The sequence below is a fragment of the Hyaena hyaena genome, unplaced genomic scaffold (assembly GCF_003009895.1).
Source record: "Hyaena hyaena isolate Hyena2069 unplaced genomic scaffold, ASM300989v1 scaffold_54, whole genome shotgun sequence".
NCBI lineage: Eukaryota > Metazoa > Chordata > Mammalia > Carnivora > Hyaenidae > Hyaena > Hyaena hyaena.
This window is the reverse complement of record NW_024080685.1, coordinates 2,939,963-2,963,530: the sequence shown is the minus strand read 5'-3', so window position 1 is coordinate 2,963,530 and position 23,568 is coordinate 2,939,963. Positions and strand designations below refer to the sequence as shown.

At 43.7% G+C, this 23,568-nt stretch overlaps 1 protein-coding gene across 1 annotated transcript in view; it reads left to right on the top strand.

Moving 5' to 3' along the window:
- The first annotated feature begins 1,518 nt into the window (after nt 1-1,518).
- Nucleotides 1,519-23,568, top strand: part of PPEF2 (protein phosphatase with EF-hand domain 2) — a 29,839-nt gene continuing 7,789 nt past the window's right edge. The window contains exons 1-12 of the mRNA XM_039230985.1: nt 1,519-1,573; nt 6,563-6,690; nt 6,842-6,899; nt 8,089-8,264; nt 9,485-9,599; nt 11,789-11,835; nt 12,827-12,993; nt 13,464-13,500; nt 13,593-13,742; nt 18,634-19,017; nt 20,972-21,157; nt 22,258-22,400. Of these exons, the coding sequence (XP_039086916.1) occupies nt 1,519-1,573; nt 6,563-6,690; nt 6,842-6,899; nt 8,089-8,264; nt 9,485-9,599; nt 11,789-11,835; nt 12,827-12,993; nt 13,464-13,500; nt 13,593-13,742; nt 18,634-19,017; nt 20,972-21,157; nt 22,258-22,400 (1,646 nt within the window). The remainder of the gene's footprint in view (nt 1,574-6,562; nt 6,691-6,841; nt 6,900-8,088; nt 8,265-9,484; nt 9,600-11,788; nt 11,836-12,826; nt 12,994-13,463; nt 13,501-13,592; nt 13,743-18,633; nt 19,018-20,971; nt 21,158-22,257; nt 22,401-23,568) is intronic.

Below are 23,568 nucleotides of genomic sequence, written 5' to 3'. Positions count from 1 at the left end.
AAGGAAGGAAGGAAGGAAGGAAGGAAGGAAGGAAGGAAGGAAGGAAGGGAAAGGGAAAGGGAAAGGGAAGGAAAGGAAAGGAAAGGAAAGGAAAGGAAAGAAGGGAGGGAGGGAGGGAGGGAGGGAGGGAAAATAAGTAAAAAGTTTATTCAATTAATATTTATTGAATCTCTGCCACATGCCAAGCCCATGCTAATTTCTAGAGATACAATGATGAATTTGCTCACACATAGTCTTTGCCCTTCAGAAACTGGTAATTTAATGGTAGAGAGACACAAAATAGGAAAGTATAATATCTTATTGTAGTAATGGAGATGTGAATAGGTTATTCAAGAACTCACAAGAGGGGCCTGTCAAACTGGCTTCCCTAAGGTGATGCCCAAAGTGAGCTTAAGGAATGAGTAAAGGTAGCCAAGTTAGCCAAGAGGGATGGGATAGGAAGAACATTCTAGGTGAGAACAAAAACACATACGTCATGGTGGTCAAAGAGCAGACATAGAGGAAAGTAGAAAAGAGAGATGAGGCTTGAGGAGTAGACTTGTGGGGAGATGAGTTCTGTTTGTGGCACATGGAGTCTGAGGCACCCCAGTGAAAATTTAGCAGGAAGCATATGGGGCTGACTTATATGGATGATCCAGGATGGAGATATAGGTTTGAGAAGTGGGAAGTCATAGTTGAATGTGTGAGTATCCATTCAATCATCTAGGAAGTATGTTCTGATTGAGGAGACCTCATGTTTGGGACTGTAATGCAAATAAAAGTTGACATTTAAAGGATTGACAGTGGAAAGTCAGCTCAAGAAGGATGGAGGATAGGAGCAAACGTGAGAATTTCCATGAAATTCTACTGGCATCATGGAAACTCAAGGAGTAGAATTTTTATCAAGGTGGGATTTATGGAGACACATGGCTTTGCTATTCGGGCAAGGTAAGGAGTAAAAAGACAAAGGCATTAGAGACAACAGCATAAACGATTTTGATTAATAGAGAGGATGTAAAAAGTGGTTTTAAGAGGAATTAAGTAGAAAATATATGTCTACTCAAGAGAAATCTGAATGAGAAGAAAAGAGAGGCTGGCTTATAGCTAGAAAGATATAGGAGTCAAAGGATAATGTTGAGGAGGAGGAGGAGGAGGAGGAGGAGGAGGATGGTGGTGGTTGTGGTGGTGAAGTGTTTTGAGATTGTAAGAGAAGAGACTTCAGTACATTTCTAAATTGAAAAGGGAAAGCTAGTAGAAAGTCTGGAAACATGGGAGAGATGTGACATGACACATGGAGGGAATTTTAAGGGGGGGGGACATCTCATGCATTGACATTGCAGAGGTATGGAGGGTGCTCTCGTATGATAGTCTCACATTTTTTGTGATGTAGGAGACGAGGTCCATAGATAACTTGGTCTACTGGAACTAATACTCTGCCTGAATTCCCTTATTTCAGATTCCCTCTTCCTTTTGTCAGCAAACGATTGACTCTCCCTCAGACCTGCTGTCTGTGTCCTGCAGAAATCTTGTACATACACTATGGGAAGTGGTACCTCAACCCAACATCATTTTGCTTTCCAGAATGCAGAGAAAGGTATGTGTTTCCCACCTCTCAAACTAGCTGTGGGTATCCCAAAACATTGAATGGGGAGGGGTTTCTCAGAATAGAATAAGGAAACCATTATATTTGTCCTTAGGCAACTCTTGAAAATCAGCTTCTCCTCCTTGTGATGAGATCATGAGAATATCAGCTGAATATCTTGGGATTTGGCGAACTATATTTGACCTGAAGGAATCAGTGTTGTCCACAAGGGTTTATCTCAAATTATACATGTACAAGCGAATGAAATAAAGTTCGGCAAAAAGCAGATGAAAGAGCATTTCAGGCAGAGGATCCAGTATGTACAAAGATCATGAGGTAGAAAGAAGTGAGACATGTTTGAGGAACTGAATTGTCTGAAGTGAACAAGATGGAGAATGGCTTAACATGAGGCTGCCGAGGTAGGCAAAGCCCCAATCACTCAGTGCCTCTAGGATTTTAAATATTTTCTTAAGGAAATGAAGAACCATTGACAAATTCAAAATAGGGAGTTTATAGTAAGATTTATATATCAAAAGACCTCTGGCTTCTGTGAAGAAGGAAGGAGGGAGTAAAAGTAGAAGAAGGAACAGTCTAGAAGCTACTGAAGTCATCAAAGTAAGAAATGATGATGCCTTGGTCCAGAGTTGTTGGCAGCAGAGATGGAGAGAAGAAGGTGAATTCTAGCAATATTCAGAAGGTGGAATTGACAGGATCCAAATATGTGGATGGGGGGAGTGAGGGAGAAGGGTGGATCAAGAATGACTTCCAGTTTTCTGGCCAGCAAAACTGGGCAGGTAATAATGCCAATTACTGACGTAAAGATAGTGAAGAACCAACTTTGACTAGAGGGAAGATGGTGAGTTTATACATGCTGGGGTTGAGGTAGCTGTGAGATATGCAGGTAGAAGGACTGAGTAGGCAGTTGTGTATTCACATCTGGATTTTGGAGGTGAGGTTGAGCTGGAAAGATAAACATTAGAAGGCATCAGACTGTTATTTGGTGGTTGAGGCCATGAGGGCTTCTGAAGTAGCCTAGAGTGTGAGTAAAGATGGATCGGGGGGGCACCTGGGTGGCTCAGTCATTTAAGCGTCCGACTTCGGCTCAGGTCATGATCTCATGGTTCGTGGGTTCAAGCCCCACATCGGGCTCTGTGCTGAGGAATAGCTCAGAGCCTGGAGCCTGTTTCAGATTCTGTGTCTCCCTCTCTCTCTGACCTTCCCCTGCTCACGCTGTCTCTATCTCAAAAATAAATAAAACATTAAAAAAAAAAAAAAAGATGGATCAGGGACCAGGGCCTAGGACAGAGCCACGAAGGACTCCAGGGCTTAAGCACCAGGTAGAAGAGGATAAACTGAAGAGAGGCAGCCAAAGATGTAGCCAAAGGAAAGCAAAGGAAATCATGATGACACTTGTTTATATGGGCTGAACCATGTTTGTAAGCTCGTGGCTTCCTTGCTTTCTAGTTTGGCAATATGGCCCAGGCTCATCTTGCACATTTTTTGGCCCTGGAGTAACTCCTTCTTTAGGGTGTGGGGTGTCTCCATGCTTCCAGGTTGGCTTACATCTTTCTATAACTTTTCAGAAATATGTATTATTTAGAGAAAAAAAAAACCAGCATGACATTTATATTTAGGAACACAATATTTTTACTTAACAACCTTGATATTGTATATCTGTCTCTTTATCAAAAATCTTTTTTCCATGGGGCTCCCGGGTGGCTCAGTCGGTTAAGCATCTGACTTCAGCTCAGGTCATGATCTTGCAGTTTGTGAGTTCAAGCCCCACATTGGGCTCTGTGCTGAGCATCCAGAGCCTGGAGCCTGCTTCAGATTCTGTGCCTCTCTGTCCCCCCCAATCCCTCCTCAAAAATAAACATTAAATTTTTAAGAAATCTTTTCTCTCTAACATTAAAATTGTATTATTTACTTTATCCTATAATATACAAATAATAGTTTCAGGATAATAACAATATTATTATAAACAATGTGATTACTAAAAATTCTTTTTTTTTAATGTTTATTTTTGAGAGAGAGAGAGTGCGAGCAAGGGTGGGGCAGAAAGGAGGGGGACAGAGGATCCTCCACTCTGTGCTGACAGCGGCAAGCCCAATATGGGGCTGGAACTCGTGAACTGTGAGATCATGAGCTGAGCCAAAGTCAGATGCTCAACTTACTGAGCCACCCAGGTGCCCCTGAAAATTCCTTAAGATTTTTTTGTAGTTCATTTTGTCCTTTGGATATATCCACGAGGATGTACAAATTACTGAATTCTCAAGTCATTTGAAATAACTCCTTTCTGTGTTTCTAACTTATATAAGGTTAGATTCACCTGTTTAGGTTTTGCATTTAATCTTTGGAGGCTGATTTATTATTTTGTTTTAAATTTGTTTTATAACTTTTTAAAGCATTTATACAATTGCTGTCCCAATTATCTACTGCTGCATAACAAATGATCCCAGAATTTAGTGGCTGGAAACAACCATTTTATCTGCTCATAATTTTGTGGGTTAGGAATTTGCAAAGTGTCCAGCTGGGTGATTTTCCCATGATTCTCTGGGTGGCTGGAGATGGAGGCTCTATTTCTTTTTAAAAATTTTTCAAAACTTTATTTTTAAAGTAGTCTCTACACCCAATGTGGGGCTTGAACTCACAACCCAAAATCAAGAGTTGCATGGTGTACTGACTGAGCCAGCCAGGTACCCCTGGAGGTTCTATTTCTTTCTTTTTGTTTTTTTGTTTTTTTTTTTTTTCAATTTATTTATTTTGGGAGAGAGAGGGAGAGAGAGAGAGCAGGGGAGGGGCAGAGAAAGAGAGAGGATCCCAAGCAGGCTCCACACTTTTAATGTAGAGCCTGATGCAGGGCTCCACCTCACAAACCACAGGATCATGATCTGAGCTGAGATCAAGAGCCAGATGCTTAAACGACTCAGCTTCCCAGGTGCCCCAAGGAGGTTCTACTTCTTTTTTTTTTTTTTTATAAAATTTTTTTTATAGTTTATTTATTTTTGAGACAGAGAGAGACAGAACATGAGTGGGGGAAGGGCAGAGAGAGAGGAAGACACAGAATCCGAAACAGGCTCCAGGCTCCGAGCTGTCAGCACAGAGCCCGATGCGGGGCTCGAACCCTAGAACCATGAGATCTGACCTGAGCCAAAGTTGGACGCTTAGCCAACTGAGCCACCCAGGCACCCCAAGGAGGTTCTACTTCTAAGACAGCTCTTGATTCACTATCTGGTGCCTTGGTGCCCTTTGACCTTTCTCTCTCCATGTAGTTGCCTTGTTCTTAATAGGGGGTTTTTACAGGCAGGTGTATTTGTAACTTGTACCCTCAGATCTAGTCTACACCAAGCTGGAGCAAGGGGAGCCCAAGCATGCTGTATTGTGCTGTTGGAAAGGAGAGGGGTAGAGGGTCTTAGACTATCCTGCACCTCTCAGGTGCCATCTCTGTTAAAGGCAACCCAGATCCCTACAGGACTGAGAGAGAGAAAAGGAGTGAGGAAGAGGCACTGCGTGTCCTCCCTGCCCTAAGGAGTCAAGCCAGACTGAGGATAGAAGTATGTCTAGCTGGCAGCCTTTGCCTTTAAATGTTGAAGCAAGGTGTGAGCAAACAACAATTGCACAGAACCTTGGTGGCCATGATACCCCTCAGTATTGCTTACCCTTCACTGAATGTAAGAATCATGTATGGAGCTTGTTAAACCTGAAGATCCCTGTAGAAATTCTAATGCTGTAGGTCTAGGGCAAGCAAGGGCCATGGATCTGTGCTTCCCAGTAGTTCCTGGAGGGTCTGCAGCTCTTGCTCTGGACATTTCATTCATGGTTCTGAACGTGGATTTACAGAATTGAATCAGTAGAGCTTTAGCCTCATCACTTAGCATTTGGTAAGTGCCTTTGACAAACAGCTACTGTTTGACATTTTTTATCATAGGAAATCAAATTCAGCTTTGCTTAAGTTCCTCCCTGGTTCTCTTTTCTCACTCTATCATCAACTTTCCTCATAAGGAAATCAGCCGGAATTCTATTAGCTCTCTAATGCAAGCTAAATATATTAAATCAATCTGTCTACTGTTCACGAGGTTGACCTGAATTAACCTTCAGGGTTTCCTTTTTAATCCTGCTTTATCCACATGCTCCATTCATCACCAGTGGCACATTCAGGCCCAGGAGCTTAAGAAGTGTCTAGTTATTTATGTGAACAGCTGTTCTCATCTCTGGCATCAGGACTTGACTGCGGGTCCTATAGCTCTTAGGAGGAAGTAAATCTACTCACGCCACCTTGTGGAACACGGTCACCTAGCACGGGTCCTGACAAAAAGAGAAGGCCAAAGACAGCCTGCAGATTTGATAGCAGGTGATGGGGGACACTTAAAGCCCGCAGGGCTGTCACAAGTATGGGGATAGCAAGCACAGAACCCAGCAAGCACTTACTGCCACCTGACATTATATGTAGCAATTTGTGTTTGCCTATTGTTTGTTTTCCCCAGTCATGTAGAGTCCATCCCCTTCTCAGATGAGGACATTGAGGCCCAGGAAGGTAATTCACCTGAGGCCACATAGCTGGTCAGGGCATTTCCAGGCCTAGACCCCAGGTATTTTGATATCCAGTCCTTTGTTAGAATGTCAAAATGTCCTCTGCACCCTCTATCCCTGTATTATCCCACCCGTCAAGTATGCCTCATGCAACCTGTCCAGTTTACATCTCTTGACAATCCCGGCAATTCAGTGTTTCCTCTCACACATAGAGTTTTCAGCAGCAAGTAGGAGTTCCAGGAAGCCTGAAGTCATATTAGTATAACCACTAGGTAAGAATGAAGGTGGGGGGGGGGGCGGTGAGTAGGAACAAGAGCACTCCAGCCAACGGTGAGGCAAATCCTACCAGCAGCAGTGGGTAGTGCTGTCCCGCCATCTTGTCCCCAAATTACTATAGGAGGGGTGCCCTTCACCTCTGCCCTGGCCCAGGGAGTCCCAACTCACAGGCTTGCTTCTCCATCTGTGTCACAGCCTTCAAGGCGGCAGCCCTGATCCAGAGATGGTACCGGCGCTACACGGCTCGCCTGGAGATGAGGCGGCAGTGCACTTGGCGCATCTTCCAGTCTATAGAGTATGCCGGACAGCAAGACCAGGTCAAGGTGCGGCTGGGTGTGGGCCTGAATCTCCTCCGGCTCTGCCTTCCAGCGCATGGGTGGCAAGGGCCAGGTGCCCAGAGTGTGCGGCTGACCCGGACCCCTCCTGGTTCTCTCTGCACCCATCTCTAAAGCCAAGTCTTCGATTCTTCTGCAGCTCCATGATTTCTTCAGCTACCTTGTGGATCACTTCACCCCCAGCAGCAACCATGAGAGTGCGTATGAGCTGCCATATGGGAGGGTCTCAGGGTTGTAGATACCAGACTGATTAGGGGAGACATAGGGGCAGAGATCCGGTGACGGCCAGGGAATGAGCCAGGAGGCTGACTCGCAGTTCTCCCAGAATCACACCTGGAGACAAGAATCCGAGTGCAAGGAGTTTATTTGTTAAGTACAGGAAAACAGTTGGGGGCTAGGGAGGGCCTGGGGAAGGAATTCAGGGAGGAGAAGGCAGCTCAAAAAGGGGTGGGGGTGGCTCTAAGCCAGCAACCAAACGTGTCTGGGAAGTAGTGCAGAACACTTGCCTTGGAATGATCCCATCTGAAGGCAGAGAGAACTAAAGTCTTCCTATGACAACTCCTGAAGCTCTCATTAGTTGAAGGCTGCAGAGAGGGATGGACAGGAAGGGTTGTTAAGGCTGCAGCATTTCCGGCCTGTCAAGTAGGGCCCTCTGTGGACCCAGGAAGAAAGCTCCCAGGCCAGAGATGCAGAGGCTGATAGTTGGCCATTGCTTGAGGGGCCTTGAAATGTCTGATGGCTTCTGGCACACTCACTGACAGCACCAGAAATGCCTGTGAGCTTTTTTGTTCCACCAAGGTTTTCCCCTTTCCTTCTGCTTATAAGCCTCAGCTGCTAAATTTCTGTTCTTTCTAACTCTGACAAATCTTTTAAAATAAAAGTAAAATTAGGGGCACCTGGGTGGCTCAGTCGGTTAAGCATCTGACTCTTGATCTCAGCTCGGGTCCTAATCTCAGGGTCATGAGTTCAAGCCCTGCTCTGGACTTAGCACTGGACATGAAGCCTACTTACAAAGTAAAACAAAATAAAAGTAAAATGGAGTTGACATAAAAACGTAACATTTTCCTCCTGCCTATCTTAGTCTGCTGTCACTTTCCCTTTCCTTTCTCTTCTCTGTTAGTGGAGCTGAGACCAGACTGGCCAGCTCCACTTTAAGTATGGTCCAGTTTGGGGTGTCTGGGCAGCTCAGTCTGTTAAGCGTCTGACTCTTGGTTTCAGCTCAGGTCTTGATTTCACAGTTTGTGAGTTCAGCCCTGAGTCAGGCTCTGTACTGACAGGACAGAGCCTGCTTAGGGTTCTCTCTTTCCCTCCCCCCACTCAAAAAAGTAATGATCCAGGGACCCCACATCTGAACATAAGCTGTCCTGCCCTTTCTGTCCTGACCAGGAGACTTCCTAGACCGCATGTTCACTGAGGAGAGATTCCCCCAGAACTCTGAGATGGAGAAATTCAGTGACTATGAATCTATACAAGTCCCGGACAATTACACGGGGCCACGCCTCTCCTTCCCACTCCTTCCTGACCACGCAACGGCCCTGGTGGAAGCTTTCAGACTGAAACAAGTAAGCTCCCCCTGGGAAATCTGGGTCACCACCAACTCAGTGGAATGTGGGGAGGAAGACCAGACCCAACACAGAAGGAATAGCCCTGGATTTAGGGTGTTAGCGTCATGGATCTACTAGAGAGATTCCATGTATCCTTTCCTTTGCCAGGACCTTATAGTCAATAAGCCAGTTTTTATGCACTGAAAACTTCTCCTCATCGTGTAATATTTCTTAGTCCATTCATCCCACAGATAATTACTGAGCACTGCTATGTGCAGACACTGTTCTGGGCACTGGGGATACAACAATGAGCAAGACAGACTCCAATTCCTGCTCTCACAGGGCTAACATTCTAGAGGAGAGACAGACAGTAGATAATAAATAACAGCAAATAAGCAGATTCCACAGTATATTAGAAGGAGATAAGCACTATGTAAAAGAATAAACTAAGTTCTGGGTAGGAGAGATGGCAATTTATAGAGTGGTCTTAGAAAGCTCCATGGATAAGGTGATTTCTGAGCAAAGGTTGAAGGTGGTGAGGAAACGCCCTGTGTGGATGCCTCCAGAAAACTGTTCCAGGCAGAGGGAACAAATGCAATGGCCATGAGGCAGGACCTTGCCTGGATGACTCAGGGACCTCAGGCAGGCCATTGTGACTGGTGAGGAGGAGGTCGGGGAGAGTGTTAGGGGATAGAGGCAAAGAGAAGGGTGGGTGGACTTTTAGTCTTCTCAAAGAGATGGGGAGACATTGGGCATAGGAATCATATAATCTGGCTTGCTTTTTAAAATAATCATTCTATTTTCTGAATAGAACATAGGGAGCGAGGTCTGAAGCAGGGAGACCAGTCAAGGTCCTGCAGCAGTCCAGGCAAAACCTGACGGTGGCTTTAAACCCTAGGGGTAGAGGCAGAGGTGGTGAGAAGGGGTCAGATTTTGGTTCTATGCCAGATTCCAGCCCTTCGTCTTTTTCATAGGAAGTTAATTCACTGCAGGAGGAGTGAAGCTGAAGGCAAGGAAGGGAAGAGGAAATTAGTTCAATATTGGGGGGTGTTGAAAAGCAGAAACAAGGGCAGAAGATGAGTGAAAAAGGATCCATGCATACGGTCGCAGGGGCAGTTTACCAGGGTCACTTCTTGGGGTCTCGAGTGATTGGGGTCATGAAGCAGTAAAGGCGAGTCCCATTTTGTGGCACAAATACCAGTGCTGTTTTGTTCCCTCCTTCCTCTTCCTCCTAGTAGCAGCTCCATGCTCGCTATGTCTTGAATCTCTTGCACGAAACCAAAAAACACCTGATACAACTGCCAAACATCAACCGGGTCTCCACCTGTTACAGCGAGGAGGTCACAGTGTGCGGTAAGAGCCCGTCAGAAATGGCTTCCCACGCTAGACACAAACAGGAAAACTCCTGTGATGGGGAAGAGGAAGGGCGGGGCTCAGGAGAGGGACTCTTGCTGAGTACTTTCTTATTCTCTCCACGATTACTGAAGTAGAGGCAGTGCAGTGGAGGATTATGGGGCAAGAGGGCCCAGACTCTCCTTTAATTTTTTTTACAAATAGTTTATTGTCAAGTTTGTTTCCATATAACACCCAGTGTTCATCCCCACAAGGGCCCCCCTCCATGCCCATCAGCCCCCTTCCCCCCCACATCCATCAGTCCTCAGTTTATTCTCAGCATTCAAGAGTCTCTAATGGTTTGCCTCCCTCCACCTCCCCCACCATTTCCCCCCTTCTTCTCCCCAGCAGCCCTCCCTTAAGTTCCTCCTAATCCTCCTATATGTGCAAACATATGGTATTTCCAGACTCTGCTTTATTTCCCCAAGCAATTCAGATTTGACCCCAGACTCATGCTCTCATTCAGGACACAATCCCTGCAAATACCCAGATTCTCCCTTGACAGAAAACAGTTTATTTCTTGTTACTTGAGCAGGCCCTAATGCCTAGCAAATTATTCCTTCCATCCACATATATTCTTCTTTCAGAGAGAAATAGTGCCCATAATGATTCCTTCCATAGCCTTATATTTTTAGTAAAGTTTAAACGTCAGTTACAGGGGCGCCTGGGTGGCTCAATTGGTTAAGCGTCCAACTTTTGATTTCAGCTCACATCATGATCTCATGGTTTGTGAATTTGAGCCTTGCATCAGGCTCTGTGCTGTCAAGTGCTTGGGATTCCCCACCTCCCACCCCTCCCTGCTCTCTCTCAAAACAAATAGATTTAATTTAATTAAAAAAATAGATATCTGTTACAGACTGAGGTCCCACATCTTAACTTAGGGGGTGCAGACTGTCTCACAGTGGGGATTGTAAACTGGCACCTCGAGGGCCATGTGCAACCTGCAGCTAGGTCTTGTTTGCTGTGAAATTATCTTAAATTTGTGTTTATTTTATTTTTTAAATTATCTTTTAAAGGTTTATTTATTTATTTTGAGAGAGAGAGAGAGAGAGAGAGAGAATCCCAAGAAGGCCCCAAGCCATCAGCACAGAGCCCAACATGGGACTCGATCTCAGGAACCTGAGATTATGACCTGAGCTGAAACCAAGAGTCAGTTGCTTAACTGACTGAGCCACCAAGATGCCTCTTAAATTTTTAAAATTATTTTTTTATTATGATATTTTTTAAAAATTCAAGTTAGTTAACATACAGTGTAGTCTTGGCTTCAGGAATAGAACCCAGTGATTTATCTCTTAGATATTATACCCAGTGCTCATCCTGAAAAGTGCCCTTCTTAATGCTCATCACCCATTTAGCCCATCCCTTCCCACCCTCTCCAGCAACCCTCAGTTTGTTCTCTGTATTTAAGAGTCTCTTGTGATTTGCCTTCCTCTCTGTTTTTATCTCATTTTTGCTTCCCTTCCCCATTCATCTGTTGTGTTTCTCAAATTATACGTATGAGTGAAATCATATGGTATCTGTCTTTCTCTGACTGACTTACTTCGCTTAGTATAATACAGTCTAGTTCCATCCACATTGTTGCAAATGGCAAGATTTCATTCCTTTTCATTGCCAAGTAGTATTTCATTGTGTATATATACCACATCTTCTTTATCTATTCATCAGTCAGTGGACATTTGGGCTCTTTCCATAATTTGGCTCTTGTTGATAACACTGCTATAAACATTGGGATGCATGTGCCCCTTTGAATCAGTATTTTTGTATCCTTTGGATATATGCCTAGTATGTATCATCTATATCTCTTGAAAAATTTCCTAATGCTGGCCCATAAGTGAACAGAAGCTTCCTACTTCAGATGGGACAAAATCTCTCCAGTTCTCACTTGAGTTTGCATCCCTGCATTATTCTGTCCTACTTTTGCTTCATTTACTGTTTATGATAATTATGTAGGGAAAAGATATTGTGTTTTCTTCTTTCAATATTAGCTATCCTTGCAATGAGGGGAATTACTATTTATCCCTATCTTACATATGGAAAAATGAGTAACCATAACTTTGTCAAATTTTTCTGGATATTTTCCTTTTTATGGTAAAATGAGACATAGTGGTAAGGGCCAGTAGAAACTAATATTCTTTTTCTGTCTTTGTTAGGAGATTTACATGGCCAGTTGGATGACTTAATATTTATATTTTATAAGGTATGAATGTTTAAGATACTGTCTTGCTCTGAGGCTTATTTTGGAACTCGTATACAAACAATTGCTACATATTGCTTGGATCTTTAAAATATTACGTTATTTTTTATTTTTTCAATTTTCTTTTATGTTTAATTATTTTTGAGAGAGGGAGACAGAGTGTGAATGGGGGAGAGGCAGAGAGAGAAGGAGACACAAAATGCAAAGCAGGCTTCAGGCTCCGAGCTGTCAGCACAGAGCCCAACGTAGGGCTCAAACTTCTGAACCGTGAGATCATGACCTGAGCCAAAGTTTGATGCTTAACAGACTGAGCCATCCAGCCACCCCAAAGTATTACTTTAAATTATTAAAAAATGACACATAGTAGCAAATATATAATGATATAAAAGCCAGTACCATATTATATTTTAGTATATTTTTGTAAACTGTTTTAAAAGTCTGAGGCTAGTAAAGAGAAAGAATCCTTACTTAGTGATTTTCTTTTTTCCAAATAAAATTGTTGATTATCAAAGCAACTGACAGCTATTTTCCTATCCATTTTAGTTATAAAATGTAGAACTTGTAACAAAATACAAGACTGTCCTATTAATGTAATGTTACTTTACATATATACTGTGCTTCCCAAAGCATTCTCCAATCTATTGTCTCCTTTACTCCTGAGGAACCTGACAGCTATTCTTATTATTACTAAAGATATTGTGGCCAGAACTTAAAAGTGGCCTTCGGATCACAAGTTTGGTGTCCTTTGCACATACCACATGACAACCCTCTGGCTTTGTAGAAAGCACTTGTTTTAATGAGCACACCAGAAGGAAATATAAGACCAATAAAAAAAAATACTTCCATCTTTTATTAATTCACATTTGGAGGAGAGCCAGAAAACACGGAATTGGTATTCGATCTGATGTAACTGTCAAATGCCCATTGGCTTGACCTGATTTTCTATTCCCTTCCTTTGTTGCCACTTCTTGGACTTGTCTTCTTTTTGGGAAAGAATGGCCTCCCATCACCTGAGAGAGCCTACGTCTTCAATGGTGACTTCGTTGACCGAGGCAAGGATTCAGTAGAGATCCTGATGGTTCTTTTTGCCTTCATGTTGGTTTACCCCAAAGAGTTCCATCTTAACCGAGGAAACCATGAGGACCATTTGGTGAACTTACGGTAACAAACTTAATGCGCTTGGGTTCTTGATGTTTACGTGTTGTGATTGTAAAAAATTATTTTGCCGGAACTTCTATATGTTAGATACCTTTTAAAAGTACTTTTCCAATTTTATAAAGGAATACACAATATATAACGTTGAAAATATTTCTTAAAAACCTACACATTATCCTACTTCCAATAAAACCATTCAAGTTTTTTCCACATATCCATACTCTTTATCATACAAATAATAAAACTCACTACAGAAAAACTAAGAAATACAGATAAACAAAAGGAAGAACATTAAAATATCCCATAATTTCTTGACCCAGTGTTAATGCTATAATTGTAAACATTTAGCAAGTATTCCTCAGTCTCTTTTCTATGTATTTGAGTAGATGTACACAGTATCTGAATTTTTATAAAAATTCAATTATACCATAACTGTTATCATTAAATTTAATATCTATTTTTGCTTCTAAATCTAGATATGGCTTTACCAAGGAAGTGATGCATAAATATAAGGTAGGCTGCCTTTAAGAGCAAAAGTTTCTCTTAGTTCAAATAAGTTAAGTATATCCTTTGAAAATTACTGTCTTCTTAATATCATTTTCCAGACACATGGGAAGAAAATACTAAAAATACTGCAAGATGTTTTCTGTTGGCTTCCTCTGGCCACTCTGGTTGATGAGAAGGTCCTGATTCTTCATGGCGGAGTGTCAGACATGACCGACCTGGAGCTCTTAGCTAAACTAGACAGGCACAAGGTACTGGCCAAGCAATGAAATAGTGCATAGTTCACCATTATTTAACCCAGTTCATAATCATTTAACCCAGTCACCAACTGCATAACGTAAATGTCATTTTGCATGCTGACTTCAGGTGACTAATAAGGGCTGTTAAGAGAAGCCATTAGGGGCGCCTCAGTGACTCAGTTGGTTAAGTGTCTGACTTTGGCTCAGGTCATGATCTCACAGTTTGCGGGTCCGAGCCCTGCATCAAGCTCTGTGCTGACAGCTTGGAGCCTGGAGCCTGCTTCGAATTCTGTGTCTCCTTCTCTCTCTCTGCCCATACCCTGCTTACGCTCTCTCTCTCTCTCAAAAATCAATAAACATTAAAAGATTACAAAAAAGAGAGAGAAGCCATTAAACCATTAAAAGGAGAAAGATTAAAAATCCACATCTGGGGGTTTCGGGTGGCTTAGTTGGTTGCATGTCAGACTTGATTTCCACTCGGGTCATGATCTTATGGTTCATGAGTTCGAGCCCCATGTCAGGCTCTGTGCTGAAAATGTGGAGCTGCTTGGTATCCTCTGTCTCCCTCTCTCTCTCTCCCTCTCTCTCTCTCTCTGCCTATTTCTTGCTTGTGTTCTCTCTCCCAAAATAAATAAATAAACATAAAAAAAAAAAAGAATATACATCTGAACTCAAGGAACAAGTGTGTGGCAGCTAGAGCCATCTATTTGCTGTCCCCGATCTAGACAATTATAATAAATACCCCCCAATCACTGTACCTGAAGAGCCTCTACCTCTCAAATAATTCAGTTGAACTCAACAAATGTATTGAGTGCCTACTTCATGCAGGGAGGATGCTATTGGCAGATAGAAAAATGACAATCAATTTTGAATTAAACTCAACAACTACATTTAAAGTGCTTATTATGTGCAAAGAAGTGGGAGGAGAGATACAAAGAGAACCAGAGAGGCTGCCTGCCATAAAGGAATTTATAATAACCAGTAGGAGGACAGAGTGAGAGACAGAATGCATTGCACTCCAATGTTAAAACGTGTCTATTTTCAATTTCAGTTTGGAAGTAAAAATTTAGAAAACAAAGATTCTATTTCCTTTTAATCATAGGCTCTTACACGTGCATGGTGTCTTATGGCTTCTATACTGTCAACTGCCCCTTTCAAAACACAGGAACCCCTACTACAACATCCTGACAACATTCATCTGAGCAATTACTGTACAAGCTAGAGTGCTCTGGACAACTCTAATTAACATACAGGTTTATGTGATGTGAGACATAAGTGAAAAAGCATGGCTTTGGAATCAGACAGACCTGGATTTAAATCTGGGAACATGCCGTACTTGGCTGGTATGGCAGCTGTGTTTTACTAGGTTATCCAAGAACCAAGCCTTCTTATGTCTTGTTACTCTGCTGTCCTTAGTGTATCTTTCCCGAGCCCTCATCTGTATAGGTCAAGATAGCCTGCCACCACATATGTGTTCCAAGCAACAGGACAGAGGGAGGGAGAGGGGAAGAATATCCCTGCCCTTTAAAGACACAGCGAAGAAGTGTATTCATCTCTTCTGCTCTCATCCCATCGTTCAGAAAGTAGTTACATGACTGCTCCTTGCTGGAAGGGAGGCCAGAAATGCAGTCTTCTGTCTGGTTGGCCACATGCCTTGTACAAAAGTTAGGGTTTCCATTCCTATGGCAAAGAAGGGGAAAAGAGATGTGGAGAAACGGTAGTCTCTGCCACACAGATACTGAAGGATGGAAGTGTGTTCTTTTTTCCTCGAGTAGGCATGGTGGGTGGTTGGATAGGATAGAAGTGGATAAAAATTCTGTTTCTGCTATTTATAGTTATATTACCTTGAAAATTTTATTTAACTTACTGTAACCGCAGTGTCTGAATCTATACAAGAGGAACACAAATGACCATACCATAGCTGTTGTGAGGATGAAATGAAAATACATGTGCATGTGCCTTACAAGATTTGTACTCAAATTAATGGAAATGGTATTAACTACATCTGGCTGAAGTGACAGAAAATTTCAGACAACAATGCCTTGTGATTATTTCCTCCTTCTGTAAATAAACACTGGAAGCAAGCAGTCCAGGGCTGGTAGTAATACCACAAAGTCACTTGAGGCCCAGCGTTCTGCTCTCAAGTTGCTCCACCATGCTACATCATGGCCCAACATGGCTACTTGAGCTCCAGCCATCACAACCATATTCTAGCGGCATAAATTAGAGAGTAGAAGAAAGGCATGTTTCTTCCCTTTAAGGACATTCAGTTGTATACACTACTTTTGTTCATAGTTCTGTTCAGAATTTTATCATGTGTTAACATGTACCTGAAAGGCAGGTTGGCAAGTGTAGTCCTCATTCCAGGTGATATCTGTAAGAATCTGGGTTTCTATTGCTAACAAAGAAATGTAGACAGATGTTAGGGTAGCCACACACTACCTTAGTCTGCCCCTGTTGCCCCCCACATTTCCATGCACACCCTCCTCATCCCCTCCCTAATGGAGTCTACACTCAGGTCTCATCCAATCATTGCATCCAGTGCAAAGCCCAAGGTTTCTGGATTCAAGTCCTGTCAAGTTCTGGCTATGGCCCTTTGTGGTGTGGTGACTAAAAAGATGAGTTATGTGTCCCTACACCCACAAACCCAGTGTTGGAAGGGGGAAAGGATAGCTCCTTGGCAGAGGTGAGGGAGGGGGCGCCTGCAACATTTTCAACAGCTTCCTCCAAACATCTTCATTATAAATCCCCTCTCTGCTTCTCCATGATCTCAACACTTTCGTGTTCTTCATGGAGGAGGAGGCGCCCAAGGGACCTAAAACAAGCTCTTAGTCAATTCCGCATGATGTCTGGCACCTTATTTTTTTTTTAATTCAAATATTCTGTTCTGCTGAGTCTATGTACAGAGGTAGAGACAGCAAGTCACGATAAAGCAGATGATCTCATGGGAGGAATCACATTTAATTGTGTTAACAGGAGAAGTAGGAAATTTGAGGGAAGAATGCTAAAGAACGGTTTGCTTTCTGTAGCTTAGCAAAAAGCTAACTTCCCAATAGTTGGTTTGCAAAGCTCTGGGGAGGGGTGATGTAGCCATTTACACAGAGTCCAAGGACCACTTGGGAGGAAGACACAAGAGTAGGAAATCTGGAGTCAGGTTTCTGGATTCAGTCCTGGTAATGTTTCAGTATCTCTGCACCTCAGTTTTCTTACCTGTACTATAAATGAGGATGCTATCTCACAGGAGTGTGAGGGCTAATCAATTAATTCATGTAAAACTAAAAATGAGGATGCAATCTCATGCCTGAGAGTTAATCAGTGAATTCATGTTAAGTACTCAGGATAGCACCTATTTAGCCAAGGGTCCAATACATATTAACATGATTATTCTCCTTAAAATTCAAAGCTAGGGATGCCTCGGGGGACAGATTAATAACTTCCTTGAAATAAAGTTACCTGGGGATCAAAAGGGGTGGGACTGCTGGTCTGGCGCTCACCGTGAGTTGCAACAAGATGAGGAGAGGGGGTTATGACTCTGTTTACATTTGGTGGACTTTCACTCTCTATGCCCAGGGTCTGGGGCTGCCTAGGAAGTCATTAATGCTTGTCCAAAGTTGGAGAATGCCTCTGTTCCATTCTACTCAATCTGGATGCATCTTGAAACATCATTCAGGGGGTGCCTGGGTGGGTTAGTTGGTTGAGCGTCCGACTTTCGCTTAGGTCATGATCTCGCTGTTCGTGGGTTCGAGCCCCGCGTCGGGCTCTGTGCTGACTGCCAGCTCAGGGCCTGGAGCCTATTTCGGAGTCTGTATCTCCCTCTCTCTCTGACCCTCCCCTGCTCACACTGTCTCTCTCTCTCTCTCTCTCCTAGAAATAAATAAATATATTACAAAAAAGAGAGAAAGAAAAGAAACATCATTCAGGTTCTGCCGACCCTCTCTGAGTGTCCTTCTTTGTTCTTGCCCCAAGCCAGTCCACACCAGGCATGGCTTTCTTGGATCACAGTCCTTACCTTGATTTACAGAAAGTTCTCAGTCTTTGATTAAGCGCTCACACAGAGTTCCCTTGGTGAGCCAGACCTCTATCCCTGAGATCCTTCCAGATGCTGTATTTTCCCCAGGGCAATCAGGCATGCCAGGAATGGTTGCTGAATGCCCCAGCTCTGCTCTGAGGCCTGGCCCCTCTCTTTTCCATGATCACACTGCTTCTAGCTTGTGACTGCATTGTCTGCTCGGTCCCCATACCATGATGACTCTCGAGTCAGTGACAGGGACCAGGCTCAAGTCTCTTTGACAAAAAGAGTCTTTTTCCAGTTAGGCCCTAGCTGAGCTCAGCCACTCCCTGCCTTCCTCAATGGGTCAGACAGCACTTCCTGGAAAATGCCATGAAGCCGCTGCCTCGCCCACAGGGAGCCTCTCCTGTTTCCTATTCCAACATTTCTCAACAGTGAGCTGCATTTCTTCTTTGTTTTAGCACCGGGTTGAATGACAGAAGGGTCCATACAGGCTCACCTTCCTGAGATGTGCCCTTTCCCATCCAATCTGAAATTCACAGCCTCCTTGAGGAAACAGTGGCCTAGCTTAGCATGTCTCAAATTATCTGTGGTGGAAGGCCACGCCTTATAACTTTCCAGTTTGTCACAGATCAGTACTTTTTGTAAAACACATTATCTATAAAGCACTAGAAAACTGAAATAGGAAAAAAAAAAAATAATAAGCCCACTGAGCATGTGCTTGAATATCACAGCAGTATCAAACTGCTAGGAATGTTTCTGGAGGGTTCCTCCTGAGCCTGGACCAGCGCTCGTCTGTGGGCCCGCGGGCGGGCCCCTGACCGGGATGGGTGCTGCTCAGAAACCCACCTGCGGTTTCAACCCAACATCTACGTCTTTTCTGGACATTTTTAGATCGTTTCCACCATGAGGCGCAAAACGAGAAAGGAGAACGGGAAACAGGCGAAGAAGGAGAAAGGCAACCAGACGAGCTCCGCAGGGAGGCCCACCCCGTGGTTTCTCCCCCAGAGCCGCTCTCTCCCCGCCTCGCCCCTCCGCCTGGGCTGCGTCCCGGCGCACAGAGCCGGCCGCTCGTCCAGCATTCCCCGCGGCGCGCCCGGGGACGCGAAGGAGCTGGCCCCGCAGGTGCGGCGCTCCGTGGACCTGGAGCTGGACAGGTGCCGGCGGCAAGCAGGCTTCGCGGTGAGCCGGGGGAGGCCGGAGGCCCCGCTCTGCGCGCCAGAGGCGGACTCGGAAGCCGAGGAGCCGCTGGAGCCCACGCAGGAGGAGTGGAGGCAGGTGGGTTGTGGCCAGGTGCTGCTGCCTGGAATGTGGCCGTCTTTGGGAGGGGCTTTGAAAAATCAGAACAAGCCTCTTCCCTCCGTGTAAATTCGGGATACTTTTCCCCACTGCCCTTCACTCTCCCCCTGCGGTTAGAACACCCCAGAAGAATCTTAGTATTTGCCCAATGACTCATGTATTTTAGAGTCATTTGAAAGGGCGCAGGATGATGTCGCTGATGGGCTCTATTGCCTAAGCAAACTTGTTTTAGTGACCTAGCATCATGGGGTAGGAAGGTAAGGCATGATTTACTGGGTGCCATTATATGATGTTTTGTATTGAGTGTGTCAGAAAGATGGTTGTTGTAGTTCAAGACCAACAGGGTTAGGTCAGTGGCTTCTGTCCTTCCCTGTTATCAAGCAACTAAAGACTTTTCCAAGATCTCCAGAGCTATGTCATTGGGCTACCCCTCGCTGCAAGGAAGTCTGGGAAAGCACATATTTTGCTAGGCACAGTGCCACCTCAAACACCTCATCAGAGTTCTGTTAGCAAGGAAGAAGAAGGAGAATGAATGAGGAGTAGGCGCTCATGTTATTTGCCTAACTAGGAGTCTGGCAGCCAAATGCAGGGCACATTTCACTGGGGCGAGACTGGCAGGGAGGCTCGTGATCCATGCGGGAGATCCATGCGGTGAGTTTGTGCAGTAGTGTTAGCAGAACGATGTGAACTTGCTGATGTTCGACCATTTTTGACCTATAAAAATGGCAGTTTTTTTATGGTTCGTCCAGTAAAGAAAAGGAATTCAGAATTCTTTAAGAGCTAAAATTAGCAGAACCGGCTAATTGATTGGATGGAGAGTGGCGAGAAAGAGGAGTCACAGCTGACTCTGAGGCTGGAAACCTCAGAGGGAGAGATGGTGAGTTTAGGCTATGTTCTCCCTGTGCTATCGATCTGGGCTTCAACATAAACTTAGAATGGAAACTTAAAAGTAAATGTAAGTCTCTCCTTTGGCAAAATCATAATGTGCTGATATTTACAAATCAAATCATTTCCCCCTTAAAAGTTCATTTAGAAAGTATTGGGTGTCAACTACCAAAATTCACCCAACTATTTCATATACGTTGTATAGATTGGCCATCAGTGTTTTCCCGAGCAGTAACAAAAGGGTGGAACTTAAATTGCTAGAAAAATCATTCAGCTCTTCTGCAAATTCTTTTTAAAGTTCTGAGGGGTGCATGGGTTGGTTGAGCATCCAACTCCAGCTCAGCTCATGATCTCATGGTTCGTGAGTTCGACCCCCTCATCGAGCTCTGTGCTGACAGCTCGGAGCCTGGAGCCTGCTTCAGATTCTGTGTCTCCCTCTCTCTCTCTGCCCCTCCCCTGCTTGCGTTCTGTCTCTCTCTCATAAATAAATAAATATTAAAAAAAATTTTTAAGTTGAAATTACTTTAAGAAATGAAGCATTTGATTGCACTTTCTCAGGACCACACCTGAGGCCTGTGAATGCTGGTTGAGAGATTATATTGCCATGCCCAGATGTCTGCATTCTCTTAGGGGCAAATGTCCAGGAGCCTGGAGCACTGGGGCTAACTGGGGACAACTGGCTCTGATCAAAGCATCTACCAGAGCAGCTCCCTTTTAATCTGTTTTATGTGTTGAGCTTTTACATAAGATTTATTTCCAAGGAAGTGGGTACAAGCTTGTCAAACAATATGCACGTATACACACTCATTCCATGAGTAATAAAAAAAAATTCTGAAACCTCAGGGATTCAAAATATAAGCACATGTCAAATATTGATTATGCAAAAAATTATTCACTTATTTTTATTCAAATATCTGTATCCTCTACCTCTCCTCCTCCTTCTGTTACTCCTTTTCCTTCTCTTCCTCTTCCTCCTCCTCTTTTCTTAGGAATGACTCTGAATCTCTGTCTAGATTTTAGGCAAGAAACTATCTCTTGGTCTCTCCAGGTGGTAGATATCCTGTGGAGTGATCCGATGGCTCAGGAGGGCTGCAAAGCCAACACTGTTCGTGGAGGAGGTTGTTATTTTGGACCTAATGTGACAGAACAGTTGCTACAGAAATACAACCTGCAATTCCTGATCCGCTCACATGAGTGCAAACCTGAAGGCTATGAATTCTGCCACAGCCGCAAGGTGGGTGGGCTACGTGCAGAAGCCCAGGGGTGGTCCATATCTTTCCTGCTAGACCCGGATGAACTCAGGCTCCCGGTTTCCCACAGTCAACTGTGTCTTGTATTTGTTATCCACTTGCTCAAAGCATCTAGGTCCTTTACTGTTATTTATCCTTGACTCTCATCGCCTCTTTACACTTCAAAATTCAACTGCTACCACCACTCACCAATACCCTGAGAGGACAAGAGGGGACAGATATTGTCCCATCTCGTGGATAGAGATATGGCCTGGCGTTTTCCCAGGCACATCTCCGTTCTGTAAGTCACATTGCTCAGTGGCACACATTTCAAACAACAGTACAGGGAAACAGGATTTCAGCACTGTGCCCCAGGCAGGGATCCAGGGTTGTGTGTCTTCTCAGGAGTATACGTATTGCCCTGTCTGATCTTCAGACATCTTAATCCTACAATGTTAGTCTAGCCCAACGCCGCTAGGATGAGAGTATTCCTACAAAAACTAATTCTACAGGAGAATAACAGATTTCTATGCAAAAAAAAAAAAAAGATAAACTAATCTAAGAAATGTTTGGTTAAACAGTTATACGAGTTTCTACTGCAGGACTTCTGAGAACCATCAGTTTCCTATATTCCTTGTAAATCTCCAAGAAGAGATACACTGTCTCCCATTTCCCAATGTATTGACAATGGAAACTCTTCCCACAGAGCATCTCAGGAGGCACAGTATTCTGTAGGAAACTCTGCTTTGAGGCCTCATGCCAGCTTTGATAACTGGCTTGCCGATTGTAATGGCCCTTCCCAATTTATTGGACCCAGCTTGCCTCTAAGTTGAACCAAATGGAGTATTTTCTATGACCTGCTATTGTACTTGGGATAAAAATGTGAAGAAAACATGTTGTGGATGTCCTATCAGAATCCAAGTTGGTATTATTGGAGTCACAACGGCTGCCCTATTAGCATTGATGCCTTTAAAAAAATTTAAAGGATCCATAGGCGAGGTCAAGGAAGGAGTGAAGCTCCTGAAATTGGGTTGGGCACATTCAGATTGAGAGTGAAGAGTTCTTCAGTGAACCTGAATACCTTTTTCTCTCTGTTTTGATTTAGGTGTTAACCATCTTTTCTGCCTCCAACTACTATGAAGTTGGTAGTAACAGAGGGGCCTATGTCAAACTGGGGCCGGCCCTGACCCCGTACATCGTGCAGTATCAAGCTAACAAGGTGACCCACATGCTGACCATGAGGCAAAGGCAAGACTTTCTAATGAATGATTTTCAGAAAATGGAGTTATGATGTTTGTGGAACCTTTGAAATGTCAAACATCATTACATGTATCTACATTCTAAGTGAAAATTCAAAATTGAGCTATGTTAGCAGTAAGGTCTACAATAGACATTCTAGCAGAGACCTCTTCCTTCTCCTCCATACACTTGAAGATCTGTACCAACCCATCAGGAATGAGAGGAACAAATTTGCTTCCTGCAGCAGTTATTCTCAATGGGCACATCTTGGGTAAAGTCCATGTACCAGGCCACTAAGTCTTTCCAGGGCCACTCTTCTGTTTTCTCTCATCCATAAAGGGTTTGTGTTACCCCATAAGCCACAGCTGAAGGTTCTTTGCTTTCAAGGGACTTGACAGATGGGTTTCAGTTCACACATTTGTTAGCAATGCCCTTTTCTCCCTGGGAAGCAAGCATATAATATTACTAAAATGGCTTCTGTTGAGATGATTCTGAGTTCTAACCTTAGTTGTGAGCTTACCACACACTTAGTGGTATTATAAAGAAGTTATATGTATTATCTAAGAATGGACTTAAGAAATTCATATGAATTTCAGTTTTATAGAGGAGATCATTAAGGAACACAGATGAAATCAGCTGCCCATGGTCACACAGCTAATACACAGTGAAGGCAAGCCTTGACACAGGCAGTCTTATTTCAGAAATCACATACTTAACGGACACGCAGACTGCCTCCTACCAGGAAGCTGACCCCAGAGTATATAAGCTGCTAACAGATACAGTTTTAGTGCTATTGAACAAGCTTCTTTAATTATCAGAGGAACTAATTAGAAATCAAAACAAAGTTGACATAAACCCAGTGGAAAGAGAACACATTAATATTTATCATCTGCCTTGTGTGAGTGCTATAAAGTGCACTATTTTACATCACTCTTGAGTTATTAAATATGAAGAGTTATTAAACACGTTATTAAAAAAATCAAGGCCAGCTTTACTCAAGAAGAAGTTTTATATGAAATTTTAAACATTAAGTGATAGTCAAACCCACTGTGCAGCAGAACAGTCTGTGGAGCTTTACAAAAACTCAACCGCCCCAGCCTCACGGCAGCCCCACCAAATTGGAATCTCCAGGGGCGGGCCCCAGGCAACTGGAACGCCATGATTCTTTACAGTGTCA